The 27,611-nt window shown below is 37.9% G+C and overlaps 2 protein-coding genes across 5 annotated transcripts in view; both read right to left on the minus strand.

The window, feature by feature from the left end:
* The window catches only part of abcg4a (ATP-binding cassette, sub-family G (WHITE), member 4a), a 34,914-nt gene extending 18,513 nt beyond the window's left edge, over positions 1 to 16,401 (minus strand). Inside the window, exons 1-2 of one of the 2 annotated variants that reach the window (XM_053677147.1) lie at positions 15,534 to 16,401; positions 9,335 to 9,572 (exon numbers count right to left, since the gene is read on the minus strand). In XM_053677147.1, the coding sequence (XP_053533122.1) occupies positions 9,335 to 9,563 (229 nt within the window). In that variant the 5' untranslated portion in view covers positions 9,564 to 9,572; positions 15,534 to 16,401. Of the gene's footprint in view, positions 1 to 9,334; positions 9,614 to 15,533 lie in introns of those variants that run through there. The other variant, XM_053677146.1, reaches the window with a different exon arrangement.
* Positions 16,402 to 17,488: 1,087 nt separating this feature from the next.
* On the minus strand, positions 17,489 to 25,763 carry si:ch211-117m20.4 (C4b-binding protein alpha chain). Of its 3 annotated transcripts, XR_008393724.1 has the most exons (7): positions 24,651 to 25,758; positions 24,362 to 24,511; positions 22,031 to 22,198; positions 21,692 to 21,889; positions 20,416 to 21,556; positions 19,470 to 19,616; positions 17,489 to 18,291 (listed from the first exon to the last, which is right to left on the minus strand). XR_008393724.1 is itself a non-coding variant. In XM_017459480.3 (5 exons), exons 1-5 carry the CDS (start codon positions 24,793 to 24,795, stop codon positions 21,543 to 21,545), a joined length of 675 nt encoding a protein of 224 aa, XP_017314969.1. In that variant the 5' UTR covers positions 24,796 to 25,739; the 3' UTR covers positions 17,489 to 21,542. The 3 variants fall into 3 exon arrangements, 1 of the variants encoding a protein (XP_017314969.1); XR_008393723.1 differs by having other exon boundaries at positions 19,470 to 21,556; positions 24,651 to 25,763; XM_017459480.3 differs by having other exon boundaries at positions 17,489 to 21,556; positions 24,651 to 25,739.
* Between the last annotated feature and the right edge of the window lie 1,848 nt (positions 25,764 to 27,611).

Below are 27,611 nucleotides of genomic sequence, written 5' to 3' on the forward strand. Positions count from 1 at the left end.
ATTATGCAACTTTGCGTCTGGTGTTTGTTCAATCTAATGGTAAGTGCACCTCTCCCTTTTTCACATTGGGACTTGGTAGATTTAGGTTGACACTCTGATCTTTGTGTTAAGGTGAGAGTGGGGAGTTGAGCTAAGTCTTCTCTAAGACAAACCCCTAGTCGAAGACGCTACATGTGATGCTGCTGCTGTTTTGCTTAGTGGGTTGTTTTGCTTCAGCAATTGTTTTGCTTTACCTGATTTTGTTTAATGGTCATTTTCTCCGTTTGATTTATTGTTTTGCTTTATGTACTGTTTTACTTCATGGTTTTATGTATTTTGTTTTACTTTAGTTTTGGATGTATGTCTGGTTTGTTTTGTAACCACATATAGTAAGAGTGAGTAATCTGAGAGTGGTAAAATTAGTGTTTTCTAGCCTCAAACCTGTTTCAGTTTGTTCCACCTAACCACTTTACTACTGAGAGGGTGTGTGTTGAGCCTTACGGTCTCCATGCTATAGTGGCCATAATTGTCATTTGTACTGTTTGCCATAATTCTGGTTCTGCTTGGTGTTGTCAACTGCCTCTATTTCGTCTGGTGGCGACAGTGGGCCTGGGTGTTATAGCTACCATACCACAGTGTCTGTAATATTTGTCTTTCTGTGTTTTGTTGTTTAGTGTCTGTGTAACTTTGGGTTAACTGGTGTCTTCTTTCTCTCCAGGAGCTAGTGAGTCTTGGTGGGACAGGGGAGGCTAGCTGCCTTTTTTCGGTGGTGGGTGCTTCACAGCGCACTCAGTGTGCCAACACAACAACTTCCTTATGGTGTAGGTAGTGTGTGATGATTTTGGTGTGACTTGCAGTGGGTTTGGATGACCTCCCAAGCTGTACCTGGCCTGCCTTGTCCCTGCCAAGCCTGGGCCTGGAGAAGTTCTTAGTTTTAAAATACTTACTGTGCTTCAGGGGAAAGTGATTTTATATTTTCATGTCAAGTTTTAAATGATTAAATGTCATAATAAAATAAAATTTTAGATTCGTACTCACGTCTCACTCATGTTCCTTTCCCCGATTGGTGAAACTTATCTGTGTGCCTTTTATTTGGGAGTATTTACCAGGTTCTCCCCCAGGGTGGTGTAGTTGGATTTACTGAATTTGGGATCAACGTCTCCCTCCACTTGAGAATTGCCACACATGGTTGTTGGTGCCAACAACCATGAATGTTTAGAGGAGAATGGCCAATCTTCCAACTGCCAGGAAGCCCAAGGTAACTCAAAAAAACTCTCTTTACAACCACGATGAACAAAAAAAGCATCTTAGAACGCACATGTCAAACATTGAGGCACATGGCCTACAACAGCAGAAGACCACATCACATGAATGAGGAGGGGTACAGCTGTTCCTATTACAGTGAATAGTGAGGGGGGGGAAATGCTACTATTTTATAAATAATATCTTATGAATGATTTGTTTTAGAGGAATGATAGTTACTCCAAATGTGTGAGCAGAAAATTGGAAGTACCATATGTAATTTAAAGGGGTTTTTTGTCCAATCTCCTAAAGGGTGCCAATAATTCTGGATTGGACTTTAACAGTAAGTTTAAAATATAATGTCATAATAAATATGTGCAAATCATACTGCCAAAAGCACCCTTTTTCTTAATTAGACTGTTCACGTCTCTCCATGTTGTAATGCATTCTGAAAGAGCCAGACAGGTGGGCAGGGGTGAGACAGAGAGTGAAGGAGAGAGGAACCTGGGCACAAATCCATTGCATAGCCTTATAACTATCAGTGACGTGTGTGGCATGCCAATGAATCAGCCGTACGATGTATATGTGTTGCATACTGATCACCCAACAAATACATTCAGTGTCATGTGCTGTGATGCAGCTGATAAATGTAAATTACGGCCTAATTTAGGCTCTGGCTCATGCTGATGTCATTATGCACCGTCAATCTGACATCCTGCTGATATCATTAACAAAATCGTTCTCTTTGATATTTTCCTTGGTGTACTGCTATGTTTTTTCCTTCTCTTTCTTGCTCTCTATCTTAATTTTTGTTTTCTCCGTATGTTTCATTAGAAAATCTAAAGTCCGGCCAGACGTTTCAGTTCTGCACATCAGCAGGGATCGAACATGCAAACATGGCATCTGACTTGAAACAGACGCTCTAGTCCAGAACAATAGCTCATATCACACTGTTATGCTTTCAGTGTTGTACTACTCATCTAGGATCAGGTAGATCCCTGTGGGAAATTAAGGAAATACACCCTTGTGGTGATAAAAAAGTAAGCCACCAGTTTGATTTTAAAATAAATGAACGCTTGATGCACATACAAAATATTGATGCAAGGTCTGTAAGGCTTAATCTGTCATATCCTAAATTGAGAAGTACCTAAATCCTAAATTGATAGTCACTGTCTCATCCTTTAACCCTGATCAAATGAATCAACCTTTGATTAAAAACCAGCTGCATAAGCTAAAGACCTAAACACAAAGAAAGAAACAATATCACACTCTCTAGCAGTGATTTAATCTGCTCGCAAGAAGATCTTAGGATCATTTTCTCATCATTCAATAAGTGAATAATTAGATACAGCTATTAAGTGTAACAATCCCAATGAATTTTTAAATGGGGAAACTGATGTCATTGAATTGAGTTGAATACTTGAGTACAAGCAGCTGCTGAATAATTCAACAGTTCCATGGTTGCATAGGTCTATGTGTTACACATCAGCGGCAGCTCTGTGCGTGTGCGTGTGCGTGCGTGTGCATGTGTGTGTGTGTGTGTGTGTGTGTGTGTGTGTGTGTGATTGAATGAGTAAGTGAGTGTGAGATATTCTGTAGATCCAATGTTAATGATGCATGGTCATGATTCAACAATTTGCCATTACAATTTGGGGTTGAACAATTAATCCTAATTTCACCATGATCATGATTTTGGGTTTTCTTAAACTTATTTCCTAAACCTAATTGACTGTGATGGTTAAGTCACTCTAGTGCATTAAATCACAAAACTCTCCTTTTATAGTATGCTTTATCTATCTTTACAGTTGCATACTGGTCCGTCCAAAACTATTGGAATGGCAAGGCCAGTTCATTTGTTTGTGCTGTACATCAAAGGCATTCGGGTTTGAGATCAAAAGATGTATATGAGACAAGGGTTTAGGATTTCAGCTTTTATTTCCTGGTATTTACATCTAGATGTGTTAATCAACATAGAAAATAGAACCTGACAATTATTAGGCAAGCAAAAGTATAGGAACATATAAGTCAGAGTAAATTAAAGCAAATAACACTTTATATTTGGTTTTAGATTCATTGCGTGCAATAACTGCATTAAGCCTGTGAAAGGTTTCTTTTTTTGTGATGCTTCTTTTTTTTCTCCTCTTCAGAAGATGAAATGCTGCTCAATTGGGTTAAGGTCTGGCGATTTACTTGGCCAGTGTAAAACCTTCCAATTTTTCGCCCTGATAAAGTCCTTTGTTGAGTTGGCAGTGTGTTTTGTATCATTGTCATGCTGCATGATAAATTTTCTCCCAATCAATTTGGATGCATTTCTCTGTAAATTGGCACACAAAATGTTCCTGTAAACTTCTGAAATAATTCTGCTGCTACCACCATGAGATACATCATCAATAAAGATTAGTGAGCCTGTTCCAGAAGCAGCCATGCAAGCCCAAGCTGTGAGACTACCTCCACTGTGGTTCACAGATGAGCTTGTATGTTTTGGATCATGAGCAGATCCTTTCTTTCTCCACACTTTCACCTTTCCATCACTTTTTAGAGGTTAATTTTGGTTCCAGAACTTTTGTGGCTCATTTCTTTATTTCTTTCCGAATTCTAATCCGGCTTTCTGATTCATACTGCTGATGAGTGGTTTGCATCTTGTGGTATGTCCTCTATATTTCTACTCTCAAAGTCTTCTTCAAACGGTCAATTGTGATACCAACACCCCTGCCCTGTAGAAATTGTTGGTGATGTCACTGACTGTTGTTTTTGGGTTTTTCTTCATAGCTCTCATAATATTTCTGTCATTAGCTGTTGTTGTTTTCCTTTGCCGACACATTCAGTGTCTGTCGCTCAGTACATCAGTGGTTGCTTTCTTTTTCAGGGCATTCCAAATTGTTGTATTGGCTATGCCCAATGTTTGTGTAATGCCTTTGCTTGATATTCCCTCTTTTCTCTTTTCTCAGCTTCAAAAATGGTTTGCTTTTCCACCATAGACAGCTCTCCATTCTTCATGTTAGCTTATCCTTTCTAACAACACATGCAGTCTTCAGAAGTGAAACTGAAGGCTAAAACCAAGAGTAGATGTTCAGTGCCAATTATTGTTTAATCAGTCAATCTAACAGGACGCACTTGGGTAACAAGAAACATGTTCTAATATTTTCGCTCACCTACAAATTGGGTGGTCTGATACCAAATGTGCTATGTTCTATGTCTTTTAACACATCTACATGTAAATACAAGGAAATAAAAGCTGAAATTCTAAACGTTCTTCTCGTATTCATCTTTTGATCTCAAACCCAAATGTCTTCAGTCTACAGCAAAAAACAAATGAATTGACCTTGCAGTTCCAGTAGTTTTGGAGGGGACTGTGCAAAATAATAAAATGATAAGGAAACATTTTTCTTCCCAAACTGACAAAATAACTATGATTTTTTTTTTTTTTTTTTTAAATATTGAGAAAAATGGTATGTGGTAGCAGATAGCAAGCAAGAGAAAAGCAATGTTAAAGGGAAATGGAAAGATGGGAGGAAGTAGAAAGCAAATAAAATACATGAGACACGGGGGGGGGTCAATCAATGAGGAAGGGAGGTAAAGTTATAAAAACAACAACAACAAATATAATGACACAGCATGACATTTACAATGGGATGTTAAAGGAAGGAACAAGAGCAGCCATATACTTACCTGTCTACTCATTCTGTCTCATATGTCTTACATTCTCTTCTTTCTATAATACTATACTTCATACTACAGTGAATTCCTCAATTACAAATAGCTCAAGAAATCAGGTCGAATATAAGTCGTTCCAGATGAAATCATCTTCAGTGTAATCAGTGTAACACATGCAGTTATTCTCAATATAATATTCACAATATGATTTACGGAGGAGGCTCTTGAACTGTTCCCAAAACTGCTTTTTTTGGAACATGGGTCAAGAAGAAAATTTATCAGTCAGTCAGAGATAGCAGCTGACTGTGTTGTTAGCTGACAGCTAAATCCTGTGGTTTAATCTGAAGAGCCAATACGTTGCCTGACTGGAAGACATACCGGAGCGATGATCCTTTCTAATAGGTGTCTAATAGCACAATAAATCAAAGCCTTCAGTATATTTTGTCAGCAATTTGAGTCAAAGACTCCATGACTCAGCCAAAGAGAGCCATCTGAGGCCATTAATAAACAGAAATACAGAACAAATACACAAATACTGAGTGAAATAAAAGGAACAAAATATTATGAAAAGGAGAACTGTTGCTGTAAACAGTAGTCGTCAGGTACACGTAAACATGAGTCACTTTTTTATATGTAAATGTCAGAGATGGGGAAAATTATTTCTCTTTGGTTGCTTAACAATTCTCACAGCAAATGTATTTCTTATCAGTTAAAGAATGGCACGTCATACTTATTATTGTTTTTCTCTCACGTTCGTTATTCATTTATTACTGGTCATAGATTAAGTGGAGCATCAGCCTTACGCGTCCATGTGAACGAGTTGTTAACACAAAAGTGATAACATTAGAACAAGAGCATTAATATAAACCTGTGACCGGAAGTACCGCTGCCACTACTGTCAGAGCTGCTGTAAGAGAAAGTTAATCAACCAATCAGATTCAATAATTCAACTGTGATATAAAGTTAATATTGGTTAACTGAATATTAACGGTCCTATATTTTTATGTCGCCTCAAGCAGAAGATCCTACACCACACCTTTGTATTGAACAAAGATATCATATTAATGTTAATGGTAACACTTTACAATAACAGTACATGAATAACCATGCAGTAATATCTGAATTAATTCATACTTAAATATGAATTAATAATAAGTTAAATCAGTTTCTTTAAGCCAAATACACTTAAATATGACAAAAATTTTACTCAAACTTTTTTTTATTTAAGTGTATTTGGCTTAAAGAAATTGATTTATCAACTTAAAAATTTTGAGGTAATTAGTTCCCTCAAATTTTTAGAGTTAAATGAACTTATCCGGTTTTACAGTGTAGTACTACAGTGGGATTTGAAGAGAAATGGATGGAGAATGAAGCAAAATGGGTTGAGATGAAGTGATTGGTGTTTATTATTAGTGTGTCTTTCTACATTCAATAAGAAGGATCAATATAAATTATGAAAGTAATCCAGTGCCGTCCAATCATATTTGTGTGCACAGCTGTGCATGGCAAAAAACAATTTGAAGTTATACGCGTTTTATTCATATTCTTTCTTATAGAGCAGGTTTGATTGAGTTTACCCCTACATGTTAATTAATACATTAACTAACAAACATGTCCATTAAGGTGGTCGTTATTCATGCATGAATTCATAAGACTCACATCGAAGAGGTTAGCTCTACATTAGTTTGTGATAACTACATGCCTTAACTCATCATTAGTTCATATTTAAGTACGAATTAATTCAGGTATTAGTGCATGATTATTCATATTGTTCATGAAGTCATAAAGTGTTACCATGTGAATGTTTCAGATTCATTTTCATTTATTTACCCACATTAATGTTTTCGTTTCATTTAACGTTTAGCGTGATTTTATACTTCTGAGGTGTAAAAATTGCCATCTTCAACGCATCCTCATGCAGTAATAAACTGATTTCTATTACCTGCATATACTCACAACATATGATTTGAGATTTAAGTATAGGAAAAAGTGACTTATAGTGTGTAATAACTTCTATACTACAATTAGTGTATATATATATATATATATATATATATATATATATATATATATATATATATATATATATATATATATATAATTTTTTTTTCTATCAAATGTAAAGTATGCCAAAAAGTGACACATTTATTCAACACTTTTCAGCATTTTCAAGGTCAATAGTAGAACATTACTATGAACATAAACAGTTAAACTTAAAAATATTCATTTTCTTTGAATATATTATGAGAATGTAAACAGTGACATTCACTCTGGCAGCTTTAATGGAACTTCATTAAAGCCTAGTTTTACATAATGAAAAACGGTAACATTTGATAGTTATTAAACATTGAGATGCATCAAGGTGCACAACGGACTGATCTAATCAAATCGGATCATAAGGTTTATAACAAGTGTGTATCATTGTTATTCACACTGTTCTCTGTGTGTGTGTGTGTGTGTGTGTGTGTGTGTGTGTGTGTGTGTGTGTGTGTGTGTGTGTGTGTGTGTAAGTGTATGGATACATGGATATCATTTCACCCCCTGCCCACAGGAGAGTTGAAGTGTGTGTCAGCATTATGTGTCTCGCCAGCCTCTGCATACTGCTAACGGGCCATAGACAAGCATGTTACTGCTATTAGTTTCACTGTATGATTAAATTCAAGCACTAATAATGTCATTCTATCGATGTGTCCCTGTCAGAAAAAAATAAAAGAGTGTCACTGTATGAGCACACAGCGCTTTAGTGTTTTAATACACTGTGTGTGTGTAAAACAAGTAACTGGCTAATGGACCAGTTTTAATCCAGAAGGTTAGTTAAGCGCAGCAGACAGCTCAGCAGTGTGTTGGTGTACAGAAGTGAATTATTGTCTAAACATTGCTGAGTATAGCACTACACAACCCCTTAGGCAGCGAGAACACAGGGTGAAGAGTGTGTGAAAACATAAAACACTGTACGTGTAGGTGTAAGTGTTTGAATACAGTTCCTTATGATATGTGTTAAAGCTGCAGCACAAATAAGTAAGAGAAAATGTGGAAGTGACAAAGAATAATGAGCAGGGAGATGCCCGATAAATCATCAGTATCGATCCCAATAGTGAGGAAGAAAATGAAAACATTTCTGCTATGTGTCACTTTGAGGAAATTCTGTTTAACCACCCACTTCTAGCCAACTCATCACAGGGCAAAACAGCACACCCATTCACGCATCCGTTCACACACTACGGACAATTTGTGAACGCCAGTCAGCCTACAGCGCATGTCTTTGGACTGGGGGAGAAAACCGGAGTAGTTGGAGGAAAAACCTGAAGCACAGGGAGAACATGCAAACTCATATGTGTGCACATGGTGGAGGCGGGATTTCAACCCTCATCCCCGGAGGTGCGAGACAAACATGCTAAGCCACTAAAAATCATGCATTTATGGGGGATGTGAAGGATTTAAGGAAATGTAGGTATTTCATTCTGCTTTAAAAATTACCTGTTTTTTTTTTTGTTTGTTTGTTTGTTTTTTAAGAAAAATAAAGCATTTAACCAGTGTTAACTAATGTGAGTAAACGGAATCATTTCATTTATACTACCTGGCATTAATTTGGTGATTAGTTAGGAAGCTAGCTAACTGTAATTTGAATTGACTTCACTCATGAAATTTTTACAATTTAACTATTGGATATTACCCATTTAACGGTGGAAAATGAATGGCATGCTAACCAATCTACCTAATATTCCAGCAGTTATTTGGAGCAGGAAACTGCTACACTGTTTTTAAAGGAAGTATTTAAGTACTTTATCAAAATGACAAAATTCAGTTTTTAGATTGACAGCTTTTACATTTTTGACCAGTATGATGGTTCTTTCAAAAGTAAGCTTTTGTGTTCTTGTTGCTGATCCTATTGCATTTATCCTGGGATGTGTAATACTAACAGCGTATCTGTTTGAAGAATCCTCATCACCACACCTTTATAATCAGTATATCTATTCAACTAATGTTGTAGACAAAAAGTGAAATCATTCAATCATACAATTTCACTGGATCTTAAGTGTTTCATAGAATTCAACTAAACCCAAACACTAAATATCCAATCAAGGAATGTTGCCTCAAAAACAAAACAAGATCACATAAAACATCCATCCATTCGTCCATCCATTTTCTATACCGCTTATCCTTCAGGGTCGTGGTGAACCTGGAGCCTATCCCAGGGAGCACCAGGCACAAGGCGGGGTACACCCTGGACAGGGTGCCAATCCATCGCAGGCCACAATCACATACACATTCACACAGCACAGACAATTTGGACATGCCAATCAGCCTACCATGCATGTCTTTGGACTGGGGATGAAACCAGAGTACCCGGAGGAAACCCCCACAGCACAGGGAGAACTCCACATACAAACTCACACAAAAACTTTAATTATATACACGGTAAAATTCCTAACTGTGTTCAGATCTATAGGCTCAGTACCTCTCCTCTTCCAGCAGGGACCCTCATGAATAGTGTAGGAAAGCTCGGTGAACTCCAGGTCTACAGCCGAGCGCCGGGGCAGGTGTGAAAACCTCTGCGCTTCTGTGATATGGTTCTCCACTTTCTTCAGGTGGGTCAACATGGCTGCATCCGGAGGGGCTCCTTCCGTCCGCTTGGTCACTTCCATGGGAATGGAGACCGACCCTGGCTCTGAGGGCTTTTCAGCCATACCAGCAACCTGTAACATAGGCATACAGTAAGAACGTGTTGACAAGATCACATTGTTACATGGAACTCCTGTATTTATACTGTTTCTCACTTCCTGATTTTCTTCCTGAATACAGTGGTTTTCATAAGTAGTCACCTCCTTGACCTTTTATATGTTTTGACCTGAAATGAATTTAACTAGGATTATATGTCATTAATCTAGACAAAATACCCCAAAATACCGAAGAAGGGGAGATCAATATAGTTTGCAAAACTAATTATGTGACTTCTGATCACAAATGGTTGTACCAGAACTCCTTTTGTGGGGTTTTCAAGGGGAGAATACTTGTGCAATGAGAACATTTATTTATTTATTTATTTTCAATGTAGAAATATGTTACAAATAAGAGGAGTGTATGTTTATGCAAGCCACTTTAAAACGTTGCCTATGTTCTTCGCAAGTCCTCATATTATAATCAGCAATTAATTAAGATTACCTGTGTTCCCAGGTTCCCATATTATATATTCACAGTTCCTTTTTTCCTAGTTCATTGTTTTCTAGTTCCCAGCTTTTTTATCTAGTTCCTAGTTTCAACTACAATTTATGGAACAGAGATCATATGATAACACAACACCCAACCCCCTCTGGGTCAAAGTTTTGATTATATATATATATATATATATATATATATATATATATATATATATATAGAGAGAGAGAGAGAGAGAGAGAGAGAGAGAGAGAGAGAGATTGACTATGTTAAAGGATAATATCTGAACATCATGATTTGGTGAATGTGTGATGGCAATATCATATATAATATAAATATATTGCACTGAAGTAGAAACAAAAAAGCATAATGAGTTCTTCGGCACTTACAGTTCCACAGCTGTGAAGTCATGAAGAATCAAAGAAGAAAAAATGATAAACGAGGAGTCTAATGAGAGTTGGAATTTTTCATTATATGTGATGAACCACAACTCTGAGGTGTTTGAATGAAACACCTAAACACAATTCAATTACCAGCACAATTCTTCTAAACAAATGCTCCCCATCCTGAAAGAATATTTTTCCATATTGATCTTAGATTTTAATAAATCCAACTTAGATTTCAATAAATCCAACTCCCTTAAACAAAAAACAATAATTATAATGGCTGTTGGCATTCAGATTGGTGAGGTCGGGAACACAAAACTAGTGTGAGGAAGATAGTACACGAAGCAGAGAGCTGTCTGAGCCTTACTCATAATTGGGCAAGCTCACAATCTCAGTATGACATAATGAGCGTTCCTATCTCTGCTTTGATTATGTCATCCCTTTAGTTTTGGTCTAGCTTTGGTATGGAATCATTTTTGAGAATTGCATTCTTGACTATTACTCAAGGTAGACTCAGCTTGTTAGAACCCACTAAACACTGTCTAATTTGAGCTGGAAGTTCAATATAACACCAAACTAAATAAGATGATAGAATTGAGAGAATAAGAGATTATGCTTAAGAATAATGTAAGTAAAAGTAGAAAGTAGAATTTTTTAAATAAAGAGTAAATGTTTACATAAGCCAAACTGATTTAATATTTTCCTTGACACAGCTCATTTGTATTTCCTGACACCCACACAACACCATAAAAGTTCAAGCGTAAAGAGGGAAACACAACATGATTAATAATGGGGAAAGAAAAGGCAGAAAGGCAGAAGTGGTAGTTTAACATCTCTTTCCTTATAAGAGAGATGTGCACTACATCTTCCATCAGCTTAGACATTTGATTACAGCTTACAGCTACTGTATGTGCAGACAGACCGGCCCATCCTCCACATATACGGCAGCATTTCTTTTGTCATAATTAAATGACTAGTTTTATTTGTCTTCATTTAGGGGTTTGAGTTGGCATGCTTTCTTAATTATTTTTTTCCATATTATTTAATTAATACCAATAATATAACATTTTTCTTGACGATATTCGAAGTCCCTGACCTAATGAACTAGTATGAGGGTGTGTTTTTGGTAGAGACTACAAAGCACTTCTACACTGTAAGTTGCAGTAAAAAGAAGCAATTTAAACATGACAGCATAAACCATATATAAGTGCATTCCATGCAAATTTTATGATTTGAAGTCGATCATTTTAGATATACATCTGTTGCGTACATTTACACACACCCAGGCTCATGAGTAGGATGTTAACGGTTTTCCGTAATGACAGGATTTCATGAATGCCAAATTTCTTGTGTAAATGCTCGTACAAACAATTTACACCCAAATATGTTCTAATCCAGTTAGAAAAATGCCAAAATCTCCAGCTAGTCAAAATCTTACTCATTAAAAGTGGAAGGATCAAGTGAAAGTAAACAAGGCGCTACTTAAACGTACTCAAGTATTAAAAATAAATGTTTTAACTGAAATTAATTTAATGTCATTTCATGTGTAAGATATATGACACATTAAATATGATCTAAAACTGTTACAACGTTAAGACAATTAATTTTAAAGCAACTACTCTTTAACATAAAACATAATTAAGTTTTCTGGTCATATGCATGAATAACACTACATAGTCTGCTAATTCATTAATAATAAGTAATATCAAGTAAATAACCAATATTTACCATTAGCTAGAATATGACTTGCTGTCTAGACAATTTATTTTAGCTACTGGAATCAATACTAGTCTAAACTGGCATTAGCAAAGAAAATAGGACAATTTAGTTGACTGAGTCCCTCAGTTGTCCTCAGTGTGAAAAGATGGCTCTCAACATCACATAGCCGCTGTTTGAAAGAGGTCAAATATGCAGGAGATGCTGGAAAAGCAAAGAATGTGCAGGACCTGGAGGTTTTTTTCTGAAGAACATTGGGCAGTTTAACTGCTCAGGACAAACAAGGGACTCATGAACAACACTCACAAAACATAAAAACAGTTGTTGATCATCCAGGTAACATAATATATATTTACACATTCTCTACTTTTTATCCTCTGTCCTGAATGGAATGGAAGTGCTAATTTGGACTTCTCGCTATGACACTATGAAAACAAAAAATAAAATAAAATAATAACTTTTTGAATTGAGATAATTGGTTCAACAGATACTATCATGAGATATTATCATGACCAGACGTCAAGCCTTTAGATGAAAATTTTCAAAAGAAAACATCTAAATTAGGAGTTGGGTAACTTCAGTTCACTACAGACCAAATATGATGTTAGAAATAGCAAATAACACACAAATACAAAACAAACACACTATGCACTGAAATCAATCAAATGATCTTCTCCAGCCTTAGAATCAGGGGAAAGTAATTACGTACGTTATAGTATTTGAGTACATAGTTTACTTTAATGCTACTTCTTGAGTATAAATAAAGTATTATCATACTACTTTAACTTTTACTTGATTTTTAATTATACAATATTCAACTTCACTATATTTATTTTAGATCATCATTACAGCGTAAAAAAAATAATGCAGTTAACCCTGGAAAACTATAAGCCAATCAAAATCTATTATGTGCAAATTCTTTAAAACTTTAATTCGAGACTCAACCAAAATAAAGCGGTTTCCTGCCTAAAGTCTATACTTCAGGTACCAAATGTTTATTCGATATGTTTACTGCTCAGGATATGTGTAATAGGATATGTGTGGCATCCACTAGGTATCTAACTGTGTAGCTAGAAACATGTATGAATTAATATAAACTAGCTAACAAACCTGGCAAGCTACTGAAACCCCAGATTATCCATCCATCCATTTTCCATACCGCTTATCCTACACAGGGTCACGTGGGAGACAGGAACCTATCCCAGGGAAGATCAGGGGCACGCTGTGGGAGGACATCCTGGACAGAGTGCCAACCCATCGCAGGGCAAAATCACACACACATTCACACACCCATTCACTCACTATGGTGAATTTGAGAATGCCAATCAGCCTACAACGCATGTCTTTGGATCGGGGGAGAAAACCCGGAGTACCCGGAGGATAACCCTGAAGCAAGGAGAGTACATACATACTCCGCACACACAAGGCAGAGGCGGGCTAACTTGATTAGTAGTACATAAATGGTCAAAAATTCATCCTCAGATACAGACCAAGTTCAGTAGTTTACAGGATTACAGTAGTTGTGCCAAATCAAGAATTTACTCCAATTGTTTTTCAACACATATTTACTTTTACTCATTTTTGATTATGCTTTTACTCCTTTCATTCACTCCATGTATTCTTTCTACCACTGCTTACAATGATAATCTGTTGTAGTTTCATAGGACAAGTGAAAATACATGTCTGTGTTTTTGTGAGACAAACACACCCATGCTTTAAGGTGGGAATGCGGTGGTCATATCTCCGGAAGTGTTTTGTGAAAGTATGGCACCGATTACACTCCTACATCATAGTGGTGATTCATAAGAACCTTATGAATAACACTGAACACATACTCTACATGCACTAGGATGCTACAGGAACGGCGAGCAGAAAGGGCCACAAGCATGATGTGAAAACAAAAGGCATGAATCTTAAAAAAAAAAAAGGATCAGAAAATGTGCTGCAAATCTCTTTGAATAACCTTTTATCCTAGTGCCCAGACTAATAATAATAATATTAATAATAATGATGGTGCCGGCTCATAGGGTCTGACCACACATTCCATCTCATGGTGAAAAGAAAAGAAGAGCAATAGCCAGTAGAAGGGAAAACACAATTGACCGCACCAAAGAGGCCCTGGCATCAAATGTGTTATAGTGTTACGCATCAATAGCAATGCACTTAGGCTTGGCTTCAGCACAATCTAAACCAGATCCTGATGCTGCCCTAAAGAGCACCTGATCTCGATCTCTCTCTCTCTCTCTCTCTCTCTCTCTCTCTCTCTCCACCTCTCTCTCTCTCTCTCTCTCTCTCTCTGTCTGTGGAGTGGTTCTGCATGAAATTGCCAGCTAGCACATCATCCCATTAAATCAGCAGTTAAATCATCCAGACTAACATGTTCACTCTATCAATAAAACATAGCTTCTTCCGAAGATTAAAAATATAAGCAATCAACAAACCAACTTCAGATAGACTCTCTTCGGTGGCATTTAAATCCTTAAATCCTCACTAAACCCCTCATACCAGCTCTGGGGAAAAAAAAAACCCCACTCTGACATCATTGTTACTGTAATTATAAAGCAGTGGGAAGGAAGGTTGGCTGGAACAGATTTTCTCATGTCTACAGGTTAAGTGGCACTTCATGCAAGCTGTAGTAGAGAAAAACAAAACCTCAGACTGTGAGACAGAGTCTAGCCAAAACAGTCCAATGACAGGCTACCCAGTCATTCAAGAAAATCTATACATGATGCACAAACAGTAAACCCACCCATCCACCTTGCCTGAATCCACTGAAAGAACGTGCTGCAATACATTTCATAATTCCACTTGAAGATTCATGGCAAGGTGTGTGTTTCTGGAAATCCCATATTCTCTAGTGAGGAGGTGAGGGGTCAGGGTGGGGTGTCTGAGCAGGCATCATTATTGATTGACTTGCCATTACTGGCCTTCCATTATCACCCTGCGATGCTTTCAGTCACTGCAGGTACACAGGGAGGAGCAAATCTGATCCAGCTCTGATCAGAGAATGGCCACCAACACGGCTTATTGTTCCACCACTCAGACACCAAGCTAAAGAGATAGCTTTAAATCATTGCACTGGAAATACATAGGGATTAAGTCTTATGCAGTGTGTAAACTGACATTTTCAAAACGTGATTAAGGCTGAGTGGCTCTTCTTAGATGCTTTAAATGAATCGAATGAGAAACAAACACACAGATAAGTGATGGTAACCTGAGAAAATCACTATGAAGGGTCACCTATGCTCCAGCCTGCTATTTGAGCCCTGCAGGGCTTAAAAGATCATATAAATGTTACATAAATGAATATGCAGCATCTACATAGCTACAGAAACATAAAAACATGCACAAGGACGGACGCCAGCACTAGTACAGAGTGGTGCTGGTGAGGAAACTTACTTTTTTTCCCCCCTTTATATATAATTTTTTGTCAAATTGAGATGAACTGATACGTCTCCAGCTGGCTGATGCTCTTATTTACATACATAGATATCCGTGTGATCCTGACATGCCCGAATGGATCACACCGGATTCCGCACAAAGCACAAAGAGTCCGCAACACGTCCTTCTGAAGGAATCAGCTACATCTGGCATCCATTCCGCAAAATCTCTAAGAATACGACAAAACGCCCAAAAACCAAAACAGGCATGACAGTCATAAAGACTGGGAAGGACGCGTCGACATAACAGTCATTCATCAGAGCAGAAGTTACATTCCGGTCAGCTGGCTGCAAGGCAATCTGTCATTTCAATCTTCTGTAAACAAGTCTGCCGGAGGACAGGCGCGTTCACTTCCGTTTCCCGCATCAGCATCCACACAGGATCGGTACCGCAGCAGTCCAGTATACAGCGCGGGAAATCAGTGTCCTGACACTCTAGTAGCTGTATACGCTACGGATGCGAGCAGCAGGTCGTCTGATGCCAAACGATCCCAGTGTTGCATGAGTGAGTGCAGATGTGAAAGGATCCAGATGTGCAGGCCGGTTTGTGCTCAGGCCTGTCGGCGAGGTGGTGTAGAAGGGGATGAAGCATGCGTGTGGGGTGGGGTGGGGGTTTGGAGGAGAAGTCATCTCTGCAGAAAGCTCAGAGGGAGGGTTGGCGCTGTGCCATATGCGGTCACGGGACAGGTGGGGATCTCGAGTTTCCCCACGGCTGTCCAGGATGCTCCATCATGTGCTCTGCTCGTCTGAAATGCCATTACTGTGCATTTGGGTATTTCGGCAGGTAACTGGACCCTGGAATATGACAACGTATATCCTTGACATGACATCATGCGATCTGTGATGAGTATGTGCTCCAGCGCACAGATACAGGCTTATATGAGTGTTTTGTAACATTGTAGGCTATCTGTAGGGGCGGGGAATCCGGCGGATCCACGTTTTTAGACATGGGATCCGGATGGCCGCAACTAAATAAATATGGGATAAAGTTGCATGTGCAGAACGTATACTCGAATGTGTACCTTGTTGCAAAATTACTGACCACATAGGCTACATTCTCTTTAGTCCTAACACAATTGGTCAAATATGTCCATTTTTATAAAGAAATAAAGTAAAATAATTAAAATAAATAAATAAATAGGCGCCTTGGAGTCTATAGTAGGCTATTGCAAGAGAGCTGTATAGTCTATGATGGCTCATCTACATATAAAGTTCAGCAACTTACACTCATTGACGTAAAGAAACAGGCGCTGTGCCTTTAAAGAGCGCAGCTGCGCATGCGCTGGTGCTGATGCTGCAGTGCTCGGGTTATTTTCGGTGACTCGTCCGAGGTTACTCGCGTTCAAACGACGCCCTACATCACCCGTGCACAGAAACCGAAATACACCACAAAGGTGCAACGCATACTTTTCCTCTCCTGATCTGTCCTGCGAAAAGAAAAAAAAAAAAAGAAAAAAAAGGGAAAAAATCATGTTCAGGCAATTCCACACCTTCATATGAATATTATTAGAAGGTGCTGTAAAAGTCTCCTCTTTCCTCAGGCTTGCATTTATATGCGTAAAGGGTGCTAGTAACTAGGCTTCATCAGTACTCTAGGACTGCATTGGTGTAATAAAGACCACAGTGCTTTACAGTTTATTCACTGTATAAGTATACTGAGCGATACTGGACCTTTCCATGTAGCTGGGGTGGAACCTCTATTACCTGTTGTACTTTTTGCATGTATCGTTTGTATAGAAGGTTGCATGAAGTGTACCTTTAAATCTTCACATAAAAACTAAATAACTAAATACAGGACAGCACACATTTTGGGTTAAATTAAATAATCCAGTTGGGTTGTTCATTTTAACTCAGCAAATGGGTTGTTTTTCAACCCAAAGGACAGTTTAATTTTTATAAAAAGGCTGGGTTGATTTTATTTCATAAATGGGTTCATATTTTCAGGGTTATTTTTAGCCTATGAAAATGTCAAAGCTACCACATTATAAACAAATATGTCAACATGGTTTCTCCTTTGTTTATACACAAGAAGGTGTTCAGAAATGTATTGCTAGAGCTGCTAAAATGGTGTTTATATATAGACTTTGAAGTAAACGACTCAAACAAGTCATACATTTAAGATGAAAACGTCAGATTTTGACCAAAGAGATGTTTAAAACATCCAAAAAACTGAGTAACCAACTTGCAATCCAGTGGGCATTAAAAACAAGTAATCCAAATGTAATGAAGACAGCAGTGCATTTAAGGTCATATACTTACTGGACTGTTATCACACATTTTTGCTTTTTCTAGTGTACAGTAATGGTTTTATGGATAAATATATTGATACGAACCTTCACTCAATCATGTGTTAATTTTTACCACACCTGCATGTCTAGTTAAGGATAACACATTTTGTCACAATAATTGTGTTAGTACATTTAACACATGCTGCATGTTATACATCTCCACACAAAGATGTTAAAAATAACATGCAGATAACACAGATATGTGTTTATACTTTTTCCCCAAAAATTATTTTAAAATGCAATTTGTTTGTATGCTAAAATTCTGCTAAAAAGATAACAAAATAAACAAACAGTTGCATGAAATTTAGGTGACATTTATTAAAATCATTAAAACATTTGACAGATGTAAGAATTGGAGTTGATGCATCTTCGTACAAATCTCTTGGCCATCTGGGAAGACAAGAGTCCCACTCCCTTCCATTTGAAAAGCTGTAAAAGAGCAAAGAGAGTGCTGGTTAGTCACTAGCTACAAAATATGGACAAGTGCCTTTGAGCTTCAACTGAGAAAATGCGTTACAGAATAACAAATTGTGTCATTTTGGAAATGTGACCTTCACTCTCCTAATGAACAAAATGGCGTTGTAGACTCACCAGGAAAAACTTGAGAATATTTATTTTCCAGCCTTTAGCACCTCATCGACATTTTTTTTTTTTTTGCACAACCTAATTATGTGAACCAACATTACAGAGATACTGTAAAGCATTATAACCTAAACCTCATCCTCTTTTTTGTCACGTTAACCTTGTGAAGAACATTTTGGCCTGAACATTACTGAGCTAGCTAAGTTCAATTAGCCACTGACTGTGTGCACCTGTTAACCAGTATTAACATTCACTGAATACATGAAGAAACATGGCCCAACCATGCTCCTAATGTTAATTACTATAGCTTGCCTTGTCCAAAACACTGGCTAAATCTAAGTGACATTAACCCACTATCTGTATTACATCATGGTGAATAGCTGTAATGCTACATTATCGTTAACTCTCAGAAAGGGAATGGGAATAACTAACATTACCGTGAGCTGTATGCTAAAGTAATGTTATTCCCTCAGGTGTGTCTAGGTTAGCATCACTCATCCCTAATGGCGACAGCATCCAGCTAGTTAACCCTAACTCGGCACCTCAGATCAGATACAGACCCAGAGAATTATAGAATAACCTCAGTCAATATTTCACAGCCAACAAAAACACATGACACTAGTAGTGTAACACCAACACTGAGGAAGCAGTACATGATATTCTCTTTTGAAGCTGTAGCGATAGGTAAAGTTAATTATCACTCACCGAGTTACTGTTCTCCAGTGAATACATTTTCAAGAGCTCCCTGCCTAAATATCACAAACTAAGCCCGGCATTTCCAGCAGTCAAAAAAACATTTAAGTTTGACCCAAGGAGTTGGGCTGAGACGTCAGGGTGGGGGTTGGGGGGTGGATGCATTGATTCAACTGTCAGTGAAAATGTCCCAACTAATGACCCAATGGTTGGGTTACACAAAACTACCCAAAAACTGGGTAGAGACTGATAAAATAACCCAATTAAATGATCCAAATGGCTTAACCCAACGTTTGCGTAGAAAAAATATGCCAACATTTTTTAGAGTGTACCAGGAGAAGTCCTCTGTAAGAATTTGAAACTGGGGACTCTCTCAACAGCCTCGCCATTGATGAGCACAGGACTAAGGGATTTTCTCCTTGTCTTCCTGATGTCCACCACAATCTTCTTTGTCTTCCTGGTGTTGTCAGAGCACCAGACTGTCAGATTTAAGCAACAAATGAGCAAACAAATAGCACCAAAGCAAAGCATCAACAGAATTTTCACAGTGTATAATTTCACTTTTGGGTATACAATTAATTACAACAAGGATTATCAAAAACCAGTAATGTATAAATAATAAGCCACCGTGTTAACCCTGTGGTCAATGATTTGACAATTGTGTCATAAAAAGTGTACAAAAATAGAACATTAAAAATATATCTACTATCTTCTATATATCTTCTTTCTGGCTTCGCTCATGTGACCAGTTACGCTACCCGCATAAAAATATTCATGTATCAAGACCATATATAATTTAGTTTATATATTACAATCTAGTTTATAGAGTAAAATGAGTCTTGATAGAAAGAAAGGCAGAAAAGAAAAGAAAAAAAAAACAACCACAGAAGCCCATGTCAACCATTTATTTGATAATTTATATCGCATATCTAACAGAGGCCATCCTAGTGGTCATCCAAGTGTTACAAGTACTCCTCAGTCATTGTCAGGGGCTTGGGTTCCATTTATACAAAGGGGAAATCCACCAAACAAAGGATATGTTTGAGCCAAAAAGAATATCATGAGGATAACAAATGTATTAATGAGGCAAAAAAAACAGGCAGTGAAGGCGTGTACGGTTAAAAGAGAACGTTAACCAAGGCTTTATACATGATTAGAGAGAGGTGAGTAATGAGTGCTGCTGCACCATAAAAGACTGGAGTGTCAAGAGTGTGCATTTATTTAGGAAATAAAGAAAAATTAATGTAGCCAGAACTTACATTGTTTGTCATATCCTACCATTTGTAATTTAACACCAAAACAGCCCCACCTCAACCACCAGTGGTGGCTTGGCGGATAAGACTTTGGGTTACTGATTGGAAGGTCAGGGGTTCAAGCTCCAGCACTGCGAAGCTGCCACTGTTGGGCCCTCGAGCAAGGCCGCTAACCCTTTCTACTCCAGGGGCACTGTATCACGGATGACCCCAACTTCCTGGCATGCTGGGGTATGCGAAGAAATTTCACTGTGCTGTAGTGTATATGTGACCAATAAAGACTCATTATCATAACACAAAAAAAGTAGCACATCATCCTAAACTATAACATTTCTCCTGATTTTTAAAAACTTTAACACATTTTTCAAAAAATTACAGAGAGGTTTAAATTGGTGCAACCCTGACCACAGCTTACAGTATTGCAAGGTGGAAATAGAACAGTTCTGTTATGTAAGTACTGTGATTAAGAGTTCAACGCCATAGCAAGTAAAGGCCAGGTCAGTAAGATTAATTCTTGCCAGGAGGAGGGATCAGATTTTAAAGCAAGTGTTGGCCATTAAAATTGTATAAAAATTGTATATATAAATTGCATACCCATAATCACCCATTTACCACAAACTGCATAGAATTGTTCAGTATTCTTATGTAGATATCATATGAAGTACTGTTAGCTAGAAAAAAGTGACAAAAATATGTTACATATCTTTAAATGCCAAGTTATTTTCCATGTGAACATATAGTTTGGTGTTATTTGGGTAGATGGTGTGGCCCAAAGACTGAAGGCAGAATTATACATTAGAAGTTATTTTGGAAGGCACTATAGCGCCATATTTGCCTCCCTTACTTTTATACAAACTTATTCTACTGTTTTATGAAACTGTTTAAGGTCTCGGCGTTTCAAAATGGCTTTAAGTTTACATGTAGTCTGCAGCCAGGAAGCCATTTTTAGTGAATAAGGTTGTTTTGATTGTCTCTTTCAAAAGTGTGTTTGTTGTGTAGTCAGTGTCGAGATCACTTTGAGGTAACCTCCTTTATGGATGTCATCCAACAGTCTTATCGTGGAATGAGTTCTGTTTCAGTGATTTGTGTGGACGTATTTACCACTCACAGGATGAAGTCAAAATTAAAGTGAAGGGACCAAAAGGAAGTCCCCTATCCTGCTGACGCTGAAGAAGAAAATCAAATAAATATTTAAACTAAAAGACATCTTAATTTGAGCATAAAATATTTCTGGTGACCTAAGTTAGACAAGGTTAGTGTTGATAAGACTTAATAAAATTGATGGTGTGTGTGAGACTTACCACAAGGAATGAAGCAATCACATTCGCAGTGGGTGCAGCGCGTAAACCAGTGTTTCCAGCCTGAGTCTTTGATCCTGCAGTGGTCTATGAAACTACAGCCGTGCTTGATGGACACTAAGTATTTTGATGGGCAGGTGGAGGTGCATTCTTCATCAATGTCTCGCTCATTGATTTCTACCTGGCCCTTACGACACACTCCTGTCGAACACACCCAGAGCATGAGATTTATGAGATTTATTATGAAAGGAATAATTATAGGAATTAAATACAGAATCTAATGTATGGATTGTCTGGGATTCGGTAAGTGAATCGTGAATGTCTAGTGAGAGACATACTCACTGAGGCATGATGGCTTAGCAGTCCATTTTCCATTAGACTGACAGGTGCTTGTTGGTTCTCCAACCAAAATAAATCCCGACCTGCATTCATGCCGCACCATCGAGCCCACCCACCAGTCATTCCCATACACCACCCCATTAAAGTCCACGTCTGGCAGACCACAGTTTACTAGCATGCAGCAGAAGAGAACACAGGACAGAAACATGCGAAGATAAAACTAATGCAGTATGAGCCATGAAATTGTAATGACATTAAAAAATCACTGCCTTCAGAGGACCATGGGTATAGAGTATATGTTTCATATTCAGTAATGCTCATATTATTCATGCAACTGAGCCAGGCATGCAAGCTTCACAGTGATACAAGAACCTTTCGCTGCAGAACCTAAATTAAACGGGGGTGGAGTCGGACCTGATCCAGCTCCTTAACTGGGCAAGGTCTAACCAAATATCTAGATGGTGGAGACAACTCAGTGTGTTTCTGGTTGGATAAGTGTTCTTTAGAGGATCTTGGCTTAAGGTTAGGAGTTAGCTCCAACCCCTGGACTTTTGGTTTTCAGAAATCCCATGGTTAGTCCATCCATCCAGTTTTTGTACTGCTTATCCTACACAGGGTGCCATCACAGGGCACAATCACACACACACACACACACACACACTACAGACAAATTGGAGATGCCAATTCACCTGGGGGAGGAAGCTGGAGTACCTGAAGGAAACCCTCCAAGCACTGGAAGAACATGCAAGCTAAGCGCACACAGGGTGGAGGCGGGAATCGGATCCCCAACCCCGGAGGTGCAAGGCAAACATGCTAACCACTAAGCCACCATACCTTATTCTATGGTTACAAAAATAAGAAATATTGTTATATTTGACTAGGTATTTGGAGCTTATACAGGGTCACAAAAGTAGTACTGCAAACTATAGTGCAGAGGAAATCACTTATTAATCATTCATGGATGCTCAGCACAGCATCTGGAAATCTACCGTGCTGCCAGCACTAATCTACCACATCTGAGTGCACTAATTAAAGATGTAATTTGTCATTTGCACGGCCACTGCTGCTTGTGAGGCAACGTTAACATGCGTTCTCGTCCCACCAACTGACCCTGCAACCTCTGTTAGAAATACGTACGCCTTCTGAATTGTTTGTTAATGAAAAGTGGCAGAACAGCTTTGTACCGATGGGGATGGACTTTACATTCTAGATTGAAAAAATAGAAAAAGAAGCCTAAAATGGAGAAATTAGTCAGATTTTGCATTGGCAAAAATGTAAATGACATTCTGAAATTTTTTTTCCCCAAAATATCTTAGAAATTATTTGCATTTATATATAATTATTAAAGAGTGAAACATTGTACATTTTATTTATTTATAGTTACATGCAATGTTGTCACATATCCACAAAATAAGCTCGTTCCAGTTATCAATTACATTAGAAACAGATATGAACAGTCTCCCTCACCAGCCAGTAAGACAAAAAATGAATGCAGCTTTTTGTGTTACCAAGCAACTGGAAAGTCTTCTACAGTGGGGCTCGAAAGTTTGTGAACCCTTTAGAATTTTCTATATATCTGTTGAAATTCCTATATATCTGCCAAAATTTCTATATATATCTGTTAAAATTCCTATGTATCTATTAAAATTCCTACATATCTGCTAAAATTCCTATATATCTGTTAATATATATATATATATATATATATATATATATATATATATATATATATATATATATATATATATATATATATATATATATATATATATATATATCTGTTAAAATTCCTATATATCTGTAAAAAATTCCTCCAAGCTGATGTGCAGGACTGATCAACAGTTACCGGAACCATTTAGTTGCAGTTATTGCTGCACAAGGGGACACCAGATACTGAAAGCAAAGGTTCACATACTTTTGCCATTGACAGATATGCAATATTCGATCATTTGGATTGGATCATTGGATCATTTTCCTCAATAAATAAATGACAGAGAATAATATTTTTGTCTCATTTGTTTAATTGGGTTCTCTTCGTCTACTTTTAGGACTTCAACATCAGAAACTTCTAAAGGGTTCACAAACTTTCAAGCACCACTGTAAAAGACATTGCAATGTTGTAAAACTTAAAGTTAGTTGTACTTTTGAGTGTTACAAAGAGCTGATACTGTAGACTAGCTTCCAAAAATTTGCATAAACAGCTCACACAAAACTTCTATGTATGTGGAGCATCTTCCTGACAAGTCCCAGTGTGAACTTTTACTATGGAAACAATACGCATACAATCAGAATATAGATTTCAACGGTGCTTTGGTATAAAACAGTAATACATACCCCTGCAGAGAGACTTGTAACCCAGCCAGCAGCAACTTGAATCTCCACACGCGTCCTTCTTGAGCTCCCGGTGTCGTCCCCTACATCCTCCGAAACAAAAAGGCGCTGTCCCAGACCAGTATATTTCTGTCAGCTCATCTTCGAGTAATCCTGGTCCACATTAATATACTGTACATTAAAAACCTCAGCCATCATTTGAAAGGTTAACTATTCTAAAGGAAGGCTAGGTGCTGAATTAGATGCCTGTTTGTTTGAAAAATGAACATCATCCTAACATAAAATATTTTACCGCTCCCTTGGTCTTCATCCATTGATGTCATTCCTGTTGTCATTTCCGTTGATGTTATTTCATTCATTTCCACAGCTGGACGTAAGGTGGACATCCCAGACGCTGACCCCAGAAAGAGCAAAAGTAAAAATGCTCTAGGTCTCATGATCAGAAGAGTGTGAATGAGTGATAACAGATATCCTCTGCCTTTGCACTGAGAACTCTATCCCTCTCTATCCAAATTTACTCCGCTCATTCTTTGCACCACTCTCTGCCATCCAGGTAGCTAATCCTTCTTTCCTGTCAATCTGTACCCAAATGTGGTAATATATTGATCAGAAAGGAGCTTAAGATGCTATGAGCTAATGGTTTCTACCCACTCTCTGGAACCTGCAGAGTAAGAACTAGAGCATGACTAAGAGCCAATTAGGCTACACTAAGCTCTGTGAGCACACTAATCTTCACACAAATCTTTATCATACAAATCTTTATCAAAAAGGCTACTCAAGTTTGGGAATAGTATATAATAATAACTAATGTATATAATCACCTAAATATATATATAAAAAATTAGGTCCCATATAAGCTTACTACACAAAAAGTAACCTCATTTGACCTCTATGCTCTAGTCAACAGTGTGTCTTTCGTGACATGAAGAACTTAAGGACAGAACGGATTATCTGCCACACGGGCTTACAAAGACTTCCAAGTGCTCTCTAAACCATACACTATATTTCTTTCTTTACTTCCTTAATTTTTTCTATTAAAATAAAGCGATCTCGACTGCCATGTTCCCTCCACTGGCTATCTGTAGCTGTCAACATTTAAAGCTGTGATTCCAAATATAAACCAGCCTTCGCTACTATATGGAGAAGGTCAAATCCTACACCCTACAAAGAGACAAGAATTTGAACAGCCTTCTGTGTCTTAATAAGTGAATTAAAAATATAATCACTGAAGCCGAATCATTGAACCTTTAAATCCAAACAGATTCCGTCCAGTGTTCACACTATTCAAAGTCATGCCCTAAACAAGGCTACAAAGCCTGCATGCTAGTGTAAATGTTCTAAACTGTCAGACAACATAACGTATATACAGGGAAATAGTGACACTGTCTTGGACTGATTGGATGGATGTTCATGGTTTTGATTTGTTTTGAATTGTTTTTCCTGTTTACAGAGCCTGAGCCAGACGCCAGCATTTCTTTTCTGATACTTTTTGAGATTGTCAAAACAAAAGGGAAACCTTTCAAAAATCTAAAACATAATCTGACTTTAAAATCACTGACCACACCTTTAATGTAAACTAATGTACAGTAAGTGTAAAAGTCATGGGTACCTGTTAATTCTTTTATAAATATTGCCTCAAATGTTTGTTTTTATGGTTTATGTATACACGGATCAGCCATAACATTGTCATTGAAGTGAATAACACTGATCTTGTTACTCTGGTACCTGGCAAGGGGTGGGATATATTAGATAACAAGTGAACAGTCAGTTCTCAAAGTTGATGTGTTGAAAGCAGGAAAAATGGGCAAGCATAAGGATCTGAGCGACTTTGACAAGGGTCAAATTGTGATGGCTAGACGACTGGGTCAGAGCATCTCCACAACTTCAGGTCTTGTGAAGGTCATGGGCACCCAAGGCTCATTGATGCATGTGGGGAACGAAGGCTATCCCCATCTGGTCTGATCCCATAGAAGAGCTACTGTAGCATAAATTGGTGAAAGAGTTCATGTTGGCTACAACAGAAAGGTGTCAGAACAGGCAGCTTTTGTTTATGGGGCTGTGCAGCTACAGACTGCCCATGCTGACCCCTGTCCACCAATAAAAGTGGCTAAAATGGGCACATGAGCACAGGACTAGACCATGGAGCAATGGAAGAAGGTGGCCTGGTCTGCTGAACCACACTTTCTTTTGCATCATGGGAGTCACTTACCTGGGGAAAAGATGGCACCAGAATGCACTATGGAAAGAAGGCAACCTTGGGTCCTGGCATTCATGTGGATGTTACTTTGACACATATCACCTACCTAAACACTGTTGCAGACCAAGTACACCTCATCATGGCAGCGGTATTCCCTAATGGCAATGCTCTCTTTCAGCAGGATAATGCGCCTTGACACATTGCAAAAATTGTTCAGGAATGGTTTGAGGAACATGACAAAGAGTTCAAGGTGTTGACTTGGCCTCCAAATTCCCCAGATCTCAATCCGATTGAGCATCTGTGGGATGTGCAGGAGGACCCACCTCACAACTTACAGGACTTGAAGGAACTGCTGCGAACATCTTGGTGCCAGACACTGCAGCACACCTTCGGAAGTCTTGTAGAGCCCACGCCTTGACTGATCAGAGCTGTTCTGGTGGCACAAGGAAGACCTACACAATATTAGGCAGGTGTTTTTTATGTTGCAGAAGGTCGGTGCAAATGTGTCAGTGGAGAAATCTAAGATTTTAAATGTCCAAACATTTCTTTTTCAAAAATTAATTTTACTGAGAAAATGTTTGTACGTCATTAAAGAAAGGAGGCTATTAAGTAAGAGAAGACTCTTCATGTAAAAACATAATCAGAGCTGTGTGTGAGACAAAGCTCTCAGTACTGCAGCGGGTTCTCCAAGATGCTTTAAACTCTGCTTGGCCGATTTTCCATAAAAGAAAAGAACTGAGAGAACTGAAGCAGGGTGATCACACCAAATATTGAGCCGATTTAGATTTTTTTTTTTTTTTACTGCTAGTTATAGACATATATTTTGATGTATAGAAACTTTATATTTCATTACGTTAAAAGTATCTACATTTTACAGATTTTTATTTATTTTATTTTTTTTTACATTTGCTGTCTATTTACATTGACTTCTGATGTGTGTCTTATGCATCCTTAGATTGTAGACAATAAAGCACTTCTGTTTCTCTGGATAAAAGCATTTAAGAAATGTAAATAAAATAAGATGGATTAGTAAAGTAGCCAGGAAACACACTTGAT

This window comes from Ictalurus punctatus, chromosome 28, assembly GCF_001660625.3.
Source record: "Ictalurus punctatus breed USDA103 chromosome 28, Coco_2.0, whole genome shotgun sequence".
Taxonomy (NCBI): Eukaryota; Metazoa; Chordata; class Actinopteri; order Siluriformes; family Ictaluridae; genus Ictalurus; species Ictalurus punctatus.

Coding starts and splice junctions, on each gene's coding strand:
- si:ch211-117m20.4 (XM_017459480.3), bottom strand. CDS start 24,795: ATGAGACCTAGAGCATTTTTACTTTTGCTCTTTCTGGGGTCAGCGTCT. Junction 22,199..24,361: donor TTACAAGTCTCTCTGCAGGG/GTATGTATTACT, acceptor GCTGCATGCTAG/TAAACTGTGGTCTGCCAGAC. Junction 21,890..22,030: donor TGCTAAGCCATCATGCCTCA/GTGAGTATGTCT, acceptor TGTGTTCGACAG/GAGTGTGTCGTAAGGGCCAG.